The following is a 17,274-nucleotide window of genomic DNA, read 5'->3' on the forward strand; positions in this document are numbered from 1 at the left end:
TAAAATTACTTTTGTTGCAAAAAGGTTGATCTACTACTAAGCTATCTAATGGAGTTGGTTTGATCATACTCAGTAGGGTGGCGTTTCTGGTAGCTGTTTGTTCTCAAGTGGCGACATAATATATTGTGTATCTTGATTCCAGGGTGATTATATTGGTACAACAGACACAGTTATCAAACACTTGTGTAATCTACCACATCTAATTTTTTAGTTTCCGTTTATCTTAGAACGCCGAAACCTAGCTGGCCATGGTAATATAATAAGAGAATGTAAACTGATTAAAGTTCTAACTGGGCTCAAATATTGTCGACACTTTATTTATTTGATAGTTACAGGCAGTTTATATGTAAAGAAACTGTAAACTTACTGTTTCCAGAAACAATACATGACAGCAGCAATCAGCAGAGCGCCAAAAACAGAAGTAAACACAGCAATAACGGGTATGTACCATTGATTCTTCTCGACATCCTCGAAGTCAATGACAGTTTCAGTCTGTGTCTGGTTTATATGTTCGCAAGCACCACCTGTGGAAATATTATAGTAGAGGAGGTGTATGTAAGCATTTAATGACACACACACACACACACACACACAGACACACACACACACAAACACACACACATTATACATTAACCTGGCAAAGGCTTGTACTGTCCTAATGCGAACAGTATTTCTGTTCTCATCCACCCATAGCTCTGTTACTAACTCCGGGCCACATATGCATTGTCATATCAATAAACAAATTCTATATGGAGACAAGTCACTTTGTAGTGAAGTGGTGGTGCCTTTGGGTAGATAGGTACAGAACTAGAGATACTTTGTTCAAGACCTGCAAAGGTAAGGCCGACTTTTTACCCACACTTCAGGGCGTGGTAGAACACAGTGTTAGGTAGGGCAGCACATGTTGGTTGCATTGTAACAGTTGACAATTTGGGGATAGTGCTAAAGAAATGATTATCAAGCTGAGGACAGTTTCATTACGGGTATAAAATGTTAGCGGACACTTCCTTTCATGGATTATGGACTTTCTTTGTGGAAAAAGTGTCCGCTAAATGAAATTGAGAGCACAATTGAAACTATACGGAAGTGTCGGAGGAGTAGAACTATTAATATTGTATACAGCGCTGACGTGTCGGCAAATAACAATCCAAAACTGTACTATGGTTTGACAGAGAGTTCGTTGACTGCCTACAAACACTTCTTTTTTGTCAACAGAGGACTTCAATTCAGTGCGGAATTATAATATCCAAATACATTTGAGATAAACCGTCTGTACTTACTTGTTAGTGGACTCCATGAATTAATACTGACATCCGGTAAACAGGATATACATTCATCTGCAGGGTTGATTTCGTTTGCTGTGTAACATTTACTATCTATTAAACATGTGTTTTCCTATAGGGAGAAATATAACCTTAGTATCAGTTCATAGCTTTTCATAAGAGTTTAGCTGAAACTAATTAATGAGTATCAACAATGAAAATGACAAGGCACTTATACATACATACCTACCTACCTACCTACCTACCTACTTACCTACCTGCATACCTGCATACCTATCTACCTACCTATCTACCTACCTACATACCTACATACATGTACGTACGTACGTACGTACGTACGTACATACATAAATACCTACCTACCTACCTACCTACCTACCTACCTACCTACCTACATACATACACACATACGTGCGTACATCCATATTACATACATACATACATACATACATACATACATACATACATACATACATACATACACACATGTATTCTTTTTCAAAGGAAAAATTGGCGAGACAGAGAAATGCCAGGTGAAAACCCGAACATTTCTAAATATACATACATGTACATGGTTTTTCTGTCAATTCACCACTTTCATTATACCGCTATGTGACCTACCACCAGGCGTACCTGGAGGTACGCGAAGACACTATTCAATCCGACTGAGAATTTTCAATCTTTTCAATGTCAATCTTTATTCTATCTTGGAAGAGGTATTGTGTCAATTGGGAAATATTACAACACTAACATCGAAAGGTGGCATTAGGGCTAGACCATTTGATATCTTGGGGGGGGGCTTGGAAGATTGGTGGAGAGTCATTATTTTTTCCCCACCTGCTTGCCTGTGAATTAATTTTTTTCTCCTTCGCCTATGTTGGCAACTTCCACCTCTTGTGTGTGAGTGTGTGTGTGTGTGTGGGGGGGGGGGGGTTCTAGGGGGTCTCCCCCTAGAAGCCCTGAAGGAATTTTACTCCTAAAGGCAATTTTTAGTTTATTCACAGACACTTTCAGACAATACTTTGTAAGCTTTACAAGACAGCTCTAACATGTAAAAAGCAACTACATAAGGTTGAAACATTTTTGAAATAAAGTTTCATAGCATCTTAATTGTAAGAGGTGGAGGAAAGAACGTTGATTTGAGACTGGGACATGTCTACCTCTTTTTTTGGGGGGGGGGGGTTCTAGGGGGTCTCCCCTAGAAGCCCTGGAGGATTTTTACTCTTAAAGCCAATTTTCAGGCTCTTCACAGACACTTTCAGACAATAATTTGCAAACTTTACAAGACAGCTCTGACATGTAAAAATCAACTACATATAGTTGAAACATTTTTTAAATAAAGTTTCATAGCATCTTGACAGTAAAAGGTGGAGGAAAGAACTTTGATTTGAGACTGGGACATGTCTACCTATTATGAGGGACCTAGGGGGTCTCCCCCTAGAACATAGAAGCTTCAGTGAAGTTTTTACCAATTTTGGTGAATCTTATTGTTGGTTTAACGAATGAGTAGCCTCTGGGGTGAGGGAGTCCAAGAGGTTTCCCCCTGGCAGATCTGGAGTTTTTTGTTCCTATTTGGGAAATTTTTAGGTTATTCATAGCCTCTGAGGTAATATTGCTAAGCTTCGAAAAGCTAAAGTAAGTATAACTTTTTAAATAAGTTTTCCATGTTATAAAAGTGGGCCTGTAACATTGGTATAGGGGCATTGATATTGCATGTATAGTAAAGTCACTGGTATGTTAGGGCACAGGATATCAAGTGGTCCACCCCTTAGTTTTGCAATCAGCAATATGTAACAATGATGTGAATACCTTCTGGAAACAGTCACCAGTACTTGTGCAGTTCACGCACAGTGAGTCAAAAATCTTGAGGAACACTTGATTACTTTCCACCTCACCATCGTTACTGAGTGAGATCCCGAATGCTTTATACATGACTGTTGTTAGGGAATCTGGGAGTGATCGTTTATGGATTTCAGTCAGAGGTAGATAACAGTACGCTTGATAAGCAGTGAAGAAGTCTGCTGATGTCTTCCAGATCTTTCCTGTCTCCTCCCAGCTCAGTGAATCTGATAAATACTGTATGGATGATATAAAACAACGTTTGAAAGAGTTAAGAGTTTATCACAGTGTACCTTAACGAAGAAGGGCTTTTAACATGTCAGCTACTCTTCTTCAAACAATTGTGCATGTGTGTGATTATTGAAACTACACAGTGTATACATGTTAGGGTACCCTATTTTTTTCTACACAACTGTTTCTCATTACCCGACCGACCAAAATTTCGAGTTCCGACATCAAAATAAAAGTTTTTATATTTTCGCCTACCCTAAATATTTTGCTGAACAGCACCCTCTATGACAAGAATAAGCAAAGGTCTGGACTGTCTCTGTCATCTACAGTCATGGCGGCGGCGGCGATACTTGTTCAGGAACAGAGCATTTCTTTCATGACGGAATTTACTCAAGTGGGGGGGGGGGCATGCCAATTGTGTTGAGAAGTTGGAATATAAAAGAATAGGGTCACCCTTATCAAACAATTACATATATTTAGGGAATAAGCAGAATTTACCATGGGTTGAGGAGAAAATAGTTTGGTCAAAAATTCTTTTGCAGCCCTACTTACTCAATTGCTAGAGCTTAAAAATATCTACCAATCTATCAATTAATCTATCACATAATCAATACGTTGAATTACAGATAAAATTCATAAGGCACATACTTTGAAATCTTTGACAATGCATGTCAGGTCTTCCGAGTTCAGAAGTCCAGATGCTTGTATGGAGACGCGCTCACACGGTCTAGTTTTGACGTCACAGAGGTCGCCTGATAGAATCTTATTCACTACAGGTGGCACACCAATCTCAATACTACAGTCTACAGCTGTATAACCCTCGTCACATGTACAGTTTCCATCCATACCACATTGTCCATGACTACTACAGTGATTTGGGCAAACAGCATTGACGACTGACGTAGGAGGAGCAAGTTCACCATCGTCGTTTGGTTCCCATAGACTAACATTACTGTAGAACTCAAATAGACAGGCACCTTCTATTGTTGTACGTATAATATCAACAGAGGTAAAGTCGTCCATAACCTGATGAGTTTGACAGTAAAACAAAGTAAATATAAACAATTATGTATAGACGACTAACATATATTGAATAACTTTTAGAAAAAAATAGTCTGGTATCTACAAGTCTGATGGTTTATGATTGAATGAGAACATTTTACCCGTAAAGGTTTGAGATTGTGATATTTATGTCTGGACTGGACTGGTCTGGACTGTCTGTCTGTCTGTCTGTCTGTCTGCCTGTCTGTCTGTCTGTCTGTATGTCTGTCTGTCTGTCTGTCTGTCTGTTTCACTAATACAACATCTTGTAGATATGATAGGTTTGGTTTTCTAACCATGGACACATTTACATAATATATTTACCATAATTAGGCAATTGATAACTTTATACCAAAGGTATGTTTAAATCAATTTAATTTTGTAGAAGTTTTTAAAACCATTTCTTTATTGTGTTGTGACATACTTATTGATAATTCAAGTACAAATGATTAAGAACGATTGCAGACTCCTCGCAATAAGAGTGGTATAAAATCATACTTGGTGCCGATAAAATGGCTCACATATACATGTGAAAATATCAAATAGCTGTTTTTTATAACTAAACCAGGTATTGGGATCCTGATTGTCTGAATGCACCTTTCATTACTAGAGACACAATCTACAACAGATTGTAAGATACGTCATGTTTTTTTCAGCTCTGTCTGGCTTCCAAACCATGACTTAGATTAAACTACCCTGCATCCTATAGACGCAATGCAGATTTGGATGCAGGCACTGTGAGAAGTGTGGACGAATAATACTGTATATGCTTGAGAAGATACCACCTACACCAGCATGTAGAACCACATATCACTGGTAATGAACAACAACAAAACAGATCAAATACCAAATCATTTCAATTCAGCAAGCCACTCCCTTGCCGACTTCAAAATAGTATGACTTCAAAAGATATGGGAGAACAAAACATACAGACTAACAAGTGAAAGCTTCTGGATAAACAAAACTCAACACATACGGAGAAAACGGAATAAACAGCAAACAATAGCAACTTTTCTGATTACCATTTTGAGTTACGTGACTGGACATAAGCGATAATTAGGATTGGCCCTCAGTAGGCAGTTCTACTAATCCTGAGCGAAACGTCTTTGCCAGAAACATTTTACTGTTTATTATATAGATGTTCAAATGAAACTGCTTAGTGAGTAGACTCATGTAAACAACAAATTTCTCCTTACCAAAATATCGAAAACACAATCATCTACAGATGAGTTGATCAGATCATTGACTGCATCAAGGTCCACACATGTGCCAATGATGTTAGACTGGTTAAGGGCATTGTTGCATCTCTGTATGGCCTCTTCTTCACTAATACCAGAGGGCGTTGGCCAAGTAAGGTTTCTTGCGTCAAATTCATTGTCATTATCGTCAAACTCGTATTGGTACGGATCGTATTCATCGTCGTCATTGTATCCTTCATCCACAGCTCTTCTCTTTCGAAAGACATCTTCACAAGTAGTGACTTCTTTTCCACCACTATATCCACCCATAGGTTTTCCACTACCTGTACAAATTGCGATGATACCTTCATCTTCATCTTTTTTACACTCACACCTGGGATAGTCATCTGATTCTGCTTCACCAGGTGTTGGCCTGTTGTCTGGATAAAATAGACTCGTTCCTTGGGCCAACCTTTAAGAAAACAGAAAATAATTGGTCGTAAGACCTTTAAAAACTTTATGAACTCTAAGGACTCAAGTATAGTAAATACGATACACTAAACCAGATGTGCACTGCCTTCCGTAAGGGCAAGCCTCTAGCGTTTTGTTCATACACACACAGTAATTGTTGTAGACTAAATTCCTAGCAATAGCTATCTTACGTGATATACCCCTTAATTGGCAAATTAATTATAACACACTATATGAAATTTGAAGCTTGCATACTTAAGATATTGCCCAATTTCCTAATATTATCAATTATACAAATGAATAATTAATGTAGCTACATAAACAAGCATTGTAGGACATGTGCATTTTGTTATTATCAATATATGTGCCAAATAATATGAAATTGTATGCTTGTATTCTATAGATAGTGTCTACAAGTCTTAACAGTCTTCACTGGCTTCGCACAGCATCATGGTTTGTTGTATGTAACCGGTGGGGGAGCACCAGACAAAGAGATTGGAATACTAATAGTTGAATTATTAGATGATTTTTGAAGTTAGTGATGATTGTGACAGACTCGAGGGAATAAGCAGGAAACGACACAAGCTGAAGAGAAATTTGTAGCTGCTGGTTCTGGTACAGGTAAAAAATAAAGTGAATGTTTAGCTAGTTTTTACAAATATGCATGTTATCATAAATACAAAAAAAAATTAAATTCTTGCAAAATAACTCCACATATATAAAGACACCATATGTGGAAGTATGGTTTCCCTGAAGATTTATTCATCTTGAAAAGTAGTACTGTGAACGTATTTGAACTTATCAAGACCAGATATTGATGTAAGATTGATTCCTATATACACGTGTGTAAGTTGTGCCCACAAAAAAGGATAGAAATACATTTTTACTTTACAGCAACTATATGTTTTTATACATATGCAAAAACAGGATGGCCGAAGGACACACATCATTAAAATAAATTACCTGTATGAATTTGGAAATTCTATCGGCAGGCATTGTGTGTATCCACCGCAATTATCCCTTTTCCACGACTCTGAATCTTTGTCAAAGTAATCAAAATCATCGAGGGGCGAGTCATTAAAGAGTCCACATAGTCCTTCGATTTTATCTGACATGCCACCATTTACGTCAATGTATACATTAGTGTAGTAGGATGTATACAGCGTTGCACGTACTCGTTGTCCACTCGGAGTATTTATCTATAAAATGAATTCAATTTGTTTTAACCATGTTCAAAATGAAGTCATGACTCTTTCACTGTGACATTTCTAATATAAAATGGAATCCACGTCTACTACACTCGCATTGTACAACCGACATTTGTTATAAACTGACAATATTTGTAATACATTTTGTGAACAATGGATTCAAAATTGCCGATATCTGTACAAAGTTTCATAAAAAAATAAATAAAATAATAATAAACCTGCCGAAATTTGCAATAAAAGAACAAATTAAGGCGGTCCCTACTGGCTTTTAGAGAAGTTTACAATAATGTCATTCTGAGGCCATTTGGCTCGTCAAGTTCTCAGTCAATATGCCATTCGATCATCCTATCATTCAATAATGAATCTACCTACCTACCTACCTACCTACCTACCTACATACATACATACATACATACACACATACATACATACTTACCTACCTAAGTTACCTACCTACCTACCTACCTACCTACGTATGTATGTGTCTTTTCACGAATTCATCACTCGATCAATACTTCGTGCTTGATTATATTGCTGACAAAACGAGCCACTGGTCATATACCCTCTATTCTCAATCTAATGGTAAAATTAATTTACACCAGCCTTTTGGCAGTACTATGTATTATGTTAAACGAGCGTTTTCATTCTGTGCCCCTCGTCCATGAAATAAGAAATAAGTTGTATCTTAATCTTAATTTTAATCTTTATCTCTTATAAAAAGCACATTACATTAAAAATAATCATAAATAATGTACTCGCTTTGCCATCACAGATCCGAACTGCTTCTTACATTCTTAGATCTTTGTTAGCATTAGGCACTTTGTACATTTTACCTTTATGTATGTATGTGTACATTTTTACAAATATTTTCATAATATCGGGACATTTTAACAGTTTTCAGATGGTGTATTTTTGTATCCTGTCAGTACATGTACAGCGCGTTGTGATTATTTTTTTAATGTTATGTGCTTTTTATAAGAAGTAAAGGTTAAGATTTAGACTAAGATGAAACTTATTTCTTATGAACATTGCATTTTGGCCAATTTACTTATTATTTCATTATGGAAGACTAACCCAACAAAAGAGATAATATTAAAACAAAATATTTTATGAATTTGATCTGTAATATTTAAAGATGATATTTAGTTGAGTAATGATGGCCTATTAAAACATATTTTAGTTCTGGATAGTCATAAAAATGGTCATAAAAGACACAATTATTCTTACAAAAAGAAAATGAGCGTTAACCTACCCTTAACTCACTTCCGTCTTGAGATATGGTCACCTGGAAAGCTGTATTACAGTTTTGTGGATCGCGGTACACTTTTATCAAAGGTGGCTTTTGTGGCCCGCCGCAGAGGTCAACAATCGCTACTTCATTGCCCTCTCGAACTGCTATAGCACAGTTACAAGATGGATTCCATGATGAGGCGGAATTACATTTACGTAGGCGGGCATGTACCTAGAGGAACAGATAAACTGTGTCAGTATAGCCTTACAGTAACAGTGAATGCTGTCAATTAAAAAATCTCGAAAACTATTCAGCTTAGGAAGTAACTCTGTTGGCAGTATCTTTTATGAACAATTTGTTCTGAGGTTTAACTTTTGAAGCAAAAGTTATGAAGATATCAAAATTACCGCCAAAGAGGGCGCAAAGTTTGCTTAACTAGAACAACAAAGCAAACTATGAACATTTCTGTACATTTAACAGAATACAGTACGTAAAACAAGGACGCACTCATTTTTCAACGGAAGGTTATTAGTTTGAGTCTGACTTGGCAGTCATTAGAGAGGTGCGTGATACTACACTTGACCTCTACAGTATAACGCGGACGTGGTTTTATTTGTGATATAAAACAGCATTTTCAGAGATTCAAAAATGAATTCGAAGTTGCAGGTGACGTATAAGTATGTTATTTGCCAAACACTGTTCTACATCTTGCTGCTCGAGTTTATTTTTTTGGTATAACGGAAAAATGACCTCTCGCAGCAAGATATAGAACGATATTTGGCAAATAACATACACTTATATTACCAATAAAAAGTTTATGACTGTTCAATTCTGAGAGTGTGTTAACTTATTGCTGAATAACAAATATGTAAATGGACTTCAAATGCACTAAAAAGTTGAAATTTAATTTTTAAATACCAGCTGGACATTTAACATGTCACCTGCTGAATGCAAGCTCATACGCAGCACTACCGTAAAAAAGTTCAAGCATTCAATACTAACAATATACATCGTATTTAAGGGCAGATTTGTCAATAAACAATACAAATATGAATTACTATTTCTGTTCGGCGAAATTTCTATGTCAATAGAACAACTTTTTGGTTGCTTTTTAAAACATCGGTTCCAGGTGAGGGCTATATTTTAGAAAATGTGATAAGGGGAGGCTCACATTTTACTATCACTCATTGTATTGTCTAATTTAGCATTATGTTTTGAAAAATGGCATTACATCCCACTGCTGCCACATCAGTTAGGGTTAGAGTTAGGTATCGTAATATTAGACCATGTCAATCAAATCGCTGCTGACAACAATATAGTGAATTAAGCGTCAGGTATGATGTGAGGAGAGAATCAAGTCACAAGTAAAACTGGCATCTAGTGTTTGGGAGTTAATGTTCTGGCCTTCAGTTCAGCCAACGAGATCCCAACACAGGCATTATTGACTAATGCATTGCAAAGTTTGCATAAATTCACTACAGTGGTAGTAGTTTGAAAATAACCAATACCTTTAAAACGTTCAACATGGTGGCAGCGGTGATATTAAGTCCTTTAAAGCATTTATTCTGGGACTAGTATCCTTTTCCATATGTGGCAGTATTTAAACAATATTTTAAAAATATTTAACAAGGAGAGGATCGCGTTTAAAGAGAAAATAAATTGAGGGAGGAACAATTTTTAGCATGACGGATTTGGGGGTGGTGGTCATATTTTACACAACCGTCTGGGCCTGAATTTCCCCGTCCCTCCCCTTGTAATTACTGAATTCTTCCTTAATTGGTGTCATAAAATGTACAGTATCTTGTGAGTGTACGTACTGTAAAGTTGTGATTGTTAACTCCTTCCCTCGGTTTTACCATCACATAATCACCAGTACCATACCAGTCATACACTCTGTGAATAGGTCAAAAATAACATCAATGCTTTCCGTCAAGGCAAAAGCAAGATTTCCGAATATGTTTTTTTTTACGTGTATTATCAGATATTTTCATGAAATTCTAAGTAATCATACATGTCATCCTCCTCCGCTCCATTCATAAATTACTATTCAATTCATTTCAATAACTTTATTTATCCCAAATGAGCAATTTCATTTATGATTAAAATTAAAGACTCTGCCAACTTGCTGTATAGTATACGTGCAAATTTGTTATCATAATGTGTTCCAAATTGTATAACAATTGAACATATACAGATGTATTGCCCGGTTATCAAAATCAATAATATTACAAATGACCCTATAAGGTTAAAAGCTATGATCTGTGTAAAGTTCACTCTAAGTCTATGTTTATAAATTTAGCTTCATTTTGCAAAGTGTGACGGGTAAATAAATCAATCAAATCGTATTCCAAAATCAGATTTTAATCAGATTGGGTAAACATATGCTTGGGATAGTGAACATTTCGCATATAGGAAAACCGATATTTTGTCATTCTTGTTTGTTGCATAGAATCATTTGTTGATATCGATTGCATTCACTCTGTTGTTCATGTTTGTCAATATGTGTTGTTCTTGTTGTTTGAGTTTGTGAGTACGCCCCAAATAACTTTTAACGTAGACTGGAAAGACGTTATTCTAATTTTATGTATTTAGTTGTAACGTTTTTTTAATTGTTTGCCAATAACAAAACAGAAATCTCGCGTGGCTGCGAAATCTCGCGTTACTACGTAAACCACTCGATTTGAATGATGACGTCATTGAAATGAAAATGATGTTACTCATGGGAGGCTTCGCAGTCACGCGAGATATCAATTGTTTAAAGGGCAAGCCGATAAAAAACATCATAAATAAATAAATAAATTAGAATGACGACTTGACCAGTCTCCTAATAATGGTTGCGGGACTCATATCCACATGGTGCACTTCATGATTGATAGCAAGAGGTATAGGTAGGTATGGAAAGCCACAACTGACTTAAGTGTGCAATTACTATTATTGTATGTGCAAATACTATGTTATTATGTGCATTCAATAGTTTATTATGTGCTTACCTTAAATTATTATGTGCATACTGTATTATTCTATGTACAGTTACTATTACTATATGTGCAAACACTATGTTATTATGTGCATTAAATAGTTTATTATGTACAGTTACTATTATTGTATGTGCAAACACTATGTTAGTATGTGCATTTAATAGTTTATTATGTACAGTTACTATTATTGGATGTGCAAACACTATGTTAGTATGTGCATTTAATAGTTTATTATGTACAGTTATTATTATTGTATGTGCAAACACTATGTTATTATGTGCATTGAATAGTTTATGTACAGTTACTATTATTGTATGTGCAAACACTATGTTATTATGTGCATTAAATAGTTTATTATGTGCAAATATTAAGTTATTATGTGCATACTGTATTATTATATGTACAATTACTATTATTATATGCGCTAACACTATGTTATTATGTGCAAATCTTAAGTTATTATGTGCATACTGTATTATTATATGTACAGTTACTATTATTATATGCGGTAACACTACGTCGTTATGTGCATACAGTAGTTTATTAAGGGCTTTCGTTAAGATCCCCCGCTAGAGGGCACACTTTCTCGCCGATTCAAACACGCACGCGCAGACTCGAGTTGCTGTTGTGTTATCCTTTTGTGAGCACGTCCCGTCGTCGTCTGTCATGGAGTCCCACGTCTGTTCTGTCAGATTTAGGTCTGTCAGCTTTCACAGCACGTTTCTTGACAGAGGGAGTCACTTTCTCTCATGTGCTCGACATGACTGAGGAAAATTTAATAAGTTTTCCTTTCCTTTTCTGACCCAAGAAAACATATTTCAGGATTTTTGTTGCAATATCTCAATGACACAGTCAATATCTGAAGGGGACTATTTGGTTTCTGTAAATTAAGACAATTTAAAAAACAAGACAGGAGTCAATAGACTAGTGTTAAAATCTAGTGTTTTTCTTTCAATATAAATCTCTTATAAAGATGTACAAATAAATCTTTCTCAAGTTGAGAATGAAAATTGAGGAACAACAAATATAACGAAATACAAAAAATGATATCTTCCCTGAGAACTTACAGGAATTGACTGATTCAAAGAAAAGCAAGTTTAGTACTGATCAGAGTTGATTTTGGAACTGTTCTATAATTTAAAGTTGTAATTTAACGTAGACAGACGTCTTTCATACTAACTGCTAATTCTTCTACTTGCACAGAACAAGTTATTTAGAGGTACAGTTGTGAACCATTGTGACGTGGTATAAGTATGAACAACGCATTCAAACTTAATGATTAATTAAAAAAAAATTGCACTGCTACTCCATTTGAAAAAAAAATTGATGCAGGACTGACAGTAGAAAAAAAAATTGCTGTCACTCTGACTGGGAAAAAAAATTGCTCCCATACCTACTTCCTCCATACCCCCCCCCCCCCAGAAATCAAACGGTTCTCCCCTTAGTTACGGTAGATCTCGATCTAGACGTCACTAGGCGATCTAGTTGCCGCACGAGTTGGACCCCCTGTCAGCTCCCAGGCCCGGCCCGCCCCAAAGCTTCCCGGCACCGACTTCTTAAATCAAGTCGGTCATACCCAATCTTCTGACACCAAAACTTATTAAATTTTCCTCAGTCATGTCGAGCACATGAGAGAAAGTGACTCCCTCTGTCAAGAAACGTGCTGTGAACGCTGACAGACCTAAATCTGACAGAACAGACGTGGGACTCCATGACAGACGACGACGGGACGTGCTCACAAAAGGATAACACAACAGCAACTCGAGTCTGCGCGTGCGTGTTTGAATCGGCGAGAAAGTGTGCCCTCTAGCGGGGGATCTTAACGAAAGCCCTTAATAAACTACTGTATGCACATAACGACGTAGTGTTACCGCATATAATAATAGTAACTGTACATATAATAATACAGTATGCACATAATAACTTAAGATTTGCACATAATAACATAGTGTTAGCGCATATAATAATAGTAATTGTACATATAATAATACAGTATGCACATAATAACTTAAGATTTGCACATAATAACATAGTGTTAGCGCATATAATAATAGTAACTGTACATATAATAATACAGTATGCACATAATAACTTAATATTTGCACATAATAAAATATTTAATGCACATAATAACATAGTGTTACCGCATATAATAATAGTAACTGTACTTATAATAATACAGTATGCACATAATAACTTAAGATTTGCACATAATAAAATATTTAATGCACATAATAACATAGTATTTGCACATACAATAATAGTAATTGCACACTTAAGTCAGCTGTGGCTTTCCATAGGTAGGACTTAAATACAAACATGCCCTTCCCACTGAGAATATTTTTCCTAGATGACGGCAGCTTGTTTGGTGGCGAGCTAACATTTATATCCGTCCAGTTTCGTAGGTGCGTGCTAATGGTTGCAAATGTCAACAGGTAAAGGGTGTTTGATAAAATTTTCTTTCATCGTGTAAAAAAAAACACATTTTACCTGGTGCACCCATCCCTTTTTTGAGAGTAGTGATTTATCCGGCAGAATATCATAATGAATTTATTATGAAACGTAAAGGGTTGGCATATCAATTGAAAGCTATCTTTCTTACCTCTTATTAAAGGTCGTGTAATGAGGGTCGCCCCAGGCAATACATGATGCAGACGGTTTATCCCTTCTTTGAACCTGTAAGGAATTAACATAAAAACATAAAGTTCAACAATTAGGTGATTCTGTGTGAACATATCATGCTAGGGAAAGTGCAGTTTCTTACAAGTCAAGTTTATGATAAAGTTCCGACTGTACGTATGTCAACAAACCAGCCAGATGATTTAAGACGTACGTACGTATACATTTCCCTTTTATTACATTCTAATATATGTTCATGATTTTCATCAAAATCTAAAGAGCTAATGATAAGAATTCGTCCCAATATATCCTAGAGCCATCAACTAATAGTAAATTATGTAATTTGATGAGAACAGATATTGAAAATGGTACCAGTTGCGTTTAAACATAACTATGTACGCTACCTGTATTAAGTATTGTTGATAAATGGCGAAATCATTTAGCCTTGATAGCCATTCACCCTAGCACCACCTAGGACTCGCCGCTATTTCTATCTATATGTACAATGTATAGTGATTGCTATGGGCATAGCCAGGGTTGCTATGCCTATTTGCCATAATTGTGGTCATTCGTTGTAATACCCATATTTATGTAACCATTGTAAAATATAGTAATCCCCATCTCCCATCCCTTAGAACATTAGTGGTCTGGACGCCTTATCACCTGTAGGTAAATTATCATCAGAATTGGTCTACATCTCTGCTGTCCATCAACGTACGAGGTAAGTACATGTAGTTATAACTATTACCTTCATTCTTATCAGTACGAGGGAACTATATTTCATTACATCTTTGGAAAACTAACACGTTTACCAGTCTAAGTAGAATAAAGTGTTTTCAATTGACAATTGTCAAGCTCGCAAAGTTCACCTTTATTGGTATAGTTTATTAACTAAGTATATTATAAAGACCTCTCTCTGTTCACCTTCCAGGTATGTATCTACATGCAGAACCCCCTGGAGATCTAGAGTCTTATCAAATTCCAAAATTTTTTACTTACAGTCACATAGGTCGGACGATGACAGCTAAAATAGAATGGATTAAATTTAATGAATTCGTCAAATTCAAGAATGTATGTTTCTTGTGGATTTTTCTCCGAGTGTTCTTGGTCGTACCGATAAGCGATTCGAAATTCCTTAAGAATACCCATGTCTTCATTGGAATGGAAATCAACTCTGCAGTGGTCACCAAGTTTGTCCTTGGGGTTAGATTTCAACCAAGCTGACACGTCACACGTGTCAGAGCCGCCGGGGTCACATTTTACGTAGACGGTTGTGTAAAGATAAATAGATTGGGGATCACCATTTTCTTCCAAATATACAACTGAATCATTTGCCTGCAATTATGAATATTCATTTGCACTTACTTTTACAATATCAAAAACCAGATGTAAATTAAAACCAGATGTAAACCGAATGCCTTCCGTAAAATTTGCTGTACACATCCTATAGCCTTTGTTATGATTACTATACAAAAATATCTGAAATTTCAAGGTGTTGTAAAGAGATATGACACATATGTTTTATGAAATAACGAAGCATGCATCAACATATTGTGCAATTACCTAAAACCATATTAAACCCGCACTGGCTGCAACTGGGACATTTCCTTTCTCAAGTAACCGAAGATATATTCACTAAATATTCGTCAATTACATAAAAAGACACTCTACCTGTATTAGTGGTCAGTGTAGAGACAAGTTTAAATCTTGAGCAAAAGCTTGGTTTTGAAACTATAGCTATGTGAAAACTACATTAGTTGTCACTGGAGTATCTTTATTCACTCAGACACCACATTAAAATTGTTAAAATCATTAATTATGCAAATGAGTCACTAAAACTGCAACTATATTATCATACTTTATATGCCACATGCAATTTGTTAACATTATAAATGTAGGTTCCAATTTTGAAATTATATTGAAGCGTGCTTTCTAAGATATAGCCTAATTACCGGAAACCATTAATTGTGCAATTGCACAATATAGCTATATAGCGCATTAATATTCATGGAATGTTTACCAAAATCTAATCAGTTCTAGTCATTAACCTAAAGAAGATGTGCACCGAATTTCATTTGCATTAAACCAGTCGTTTTTGCGAAAGTGCTAACACAGACAGACAGACAGACAGACAGACAGACAGACAGACAGACAGACACAGACTTTTCATTCCTAAATAATAACCTACCCTTACCGAAGAAGGTAAAAATATTTTTAACAAGTTTCATTACAATGTATGCAACTTTGTTCAGAAATCGTGTCCACAGACAGTCGACAGGTCGACCGGCGGACTGACAGAGCCAGATGAACAGACAAACAAACAAACAAACAAACAAACAAACAAACAAACAAACACAAACAAACTCATTCATTTGAATAAATGAAATAAGCTTTGGACATATTTTTTCAAGGAAAAAGTTGTGTGTATTAATTTGACTTACTAGCAGTTACACTGAACATTATGATGTGAATATACAAAATATGATAAAATAATCAAGACTATACCATGATGACATAATTTTAATCACAAATCCAAACAAGATTATTATCGTAAAAGCGGACACATTCTTTGAATGTCACCTACCCTTATTCCGGCATAATAGTAATCACTGTATTTCATTGGACTTGTCACATTACCGCTCTCAAATCTGGAAGTTACAGCACATCGTAACTAATGAAAAAATCAAACAGGAAAAGTGAATGTGACGTTCTCATATGCTATGCAGGTGGGGCGGGTTGAACATGTCCATGTATGTATGTATGTATGTATGTATGTATGTATGTATGTATGTATGTATGTATGTATGTATGTATGTATTATGTATGTATGTATTATGTGTGTATGTATGTATGTATGTATGTATGTATGTATGTATGTATGTATGTATGTATGTATGTATGTATGTATGTATGTATGTATGTATGTATTATGTGTGTGTGTATGTATGTATGTATGTATGTATGTATGTATGTATGTATGTATGTATGTATGTATGTAGGTAGGTAGGTAGGTACAGTAGGTAGGTAAGTATGCATGTATGTATGTAGGTAGGTAGGTAGGTAGGTAGGTAGGTAGGCATGTATGTATGTATGTATGTATGTATGTATGTATGTATGTATGTATGTATGTATGTATGTATGTATGTATGTATGCACGTACGTATGTACGTATGCGCGTATGCGCGTATGCACGTA

The 17,274-nt window shown here is 35.8% G+C and overlaps 1 protein-coding gene across 1 annotated transcript in view; it reads right to left on the reverse strand.

The window, feature by feature from the left end:
- Positions 1-17,274, reverse strand: part of LOC144442139 (von Willebrand factor D and EGF domain-containing protein-like) — a 29,302-nt gene that overhangs the window by 489 nt on the left and 11,539 nt on the right. The window contains exons 5-15 of the mRNA XM_078131407.1: positions 16,664-16,750; positions 15,079-15,414; positions 14,063-14,136; positions 10,300-10,375; positions 8,504-8,713; positions 7,007-7,242; positions 5,591-6,044; positions 4,002-4,379; positions 3,093-3,359; positions 1,281-1,395; positions 368-524 (exon numbers count right to left, since the gene is read on the reverse strand). Of these exons, the coding sequence (XP_077987533.1) occupies positions 368-524; positions 1,281-1,395; positions 3,093-3,359; positions 4,002-4,379; positions 5,591-6,044; positions 7,007-7,242; positions 8,504-8,713; positions 10,300-10,375; positions 14,063-14,136; positions 15,079-15,414; positions 16,664-16,750 (2,390 nt within the window). The remainder of the gene's footprint in view (positions 1-367; positions 525-1,280; positions 1,396-3,092; positions 3,360-4,001; positions 4,380-5,590; positions 6,045-7,006; positions 7,243-8,503; positions 8,714-10,299; positions 10,376-14,062; positions 14,137-15,078; positions 15,415-16,663; positions 16,751-17,274) is intronic.

This window comes from Glandiceps talaboti, chromosome 11 (assembly GCF_964340395.1).
Source record: "Glandiceps talaboti chromosome 11, keGlaTala1.1, whole genome shotgun sequence".
NCBI classification, from domain to species: Eukaryota; Metazoa; Hemichordata; class Enteropneusta; family Spengelidae; genus Glandiceps; species Glandiceps talaboti.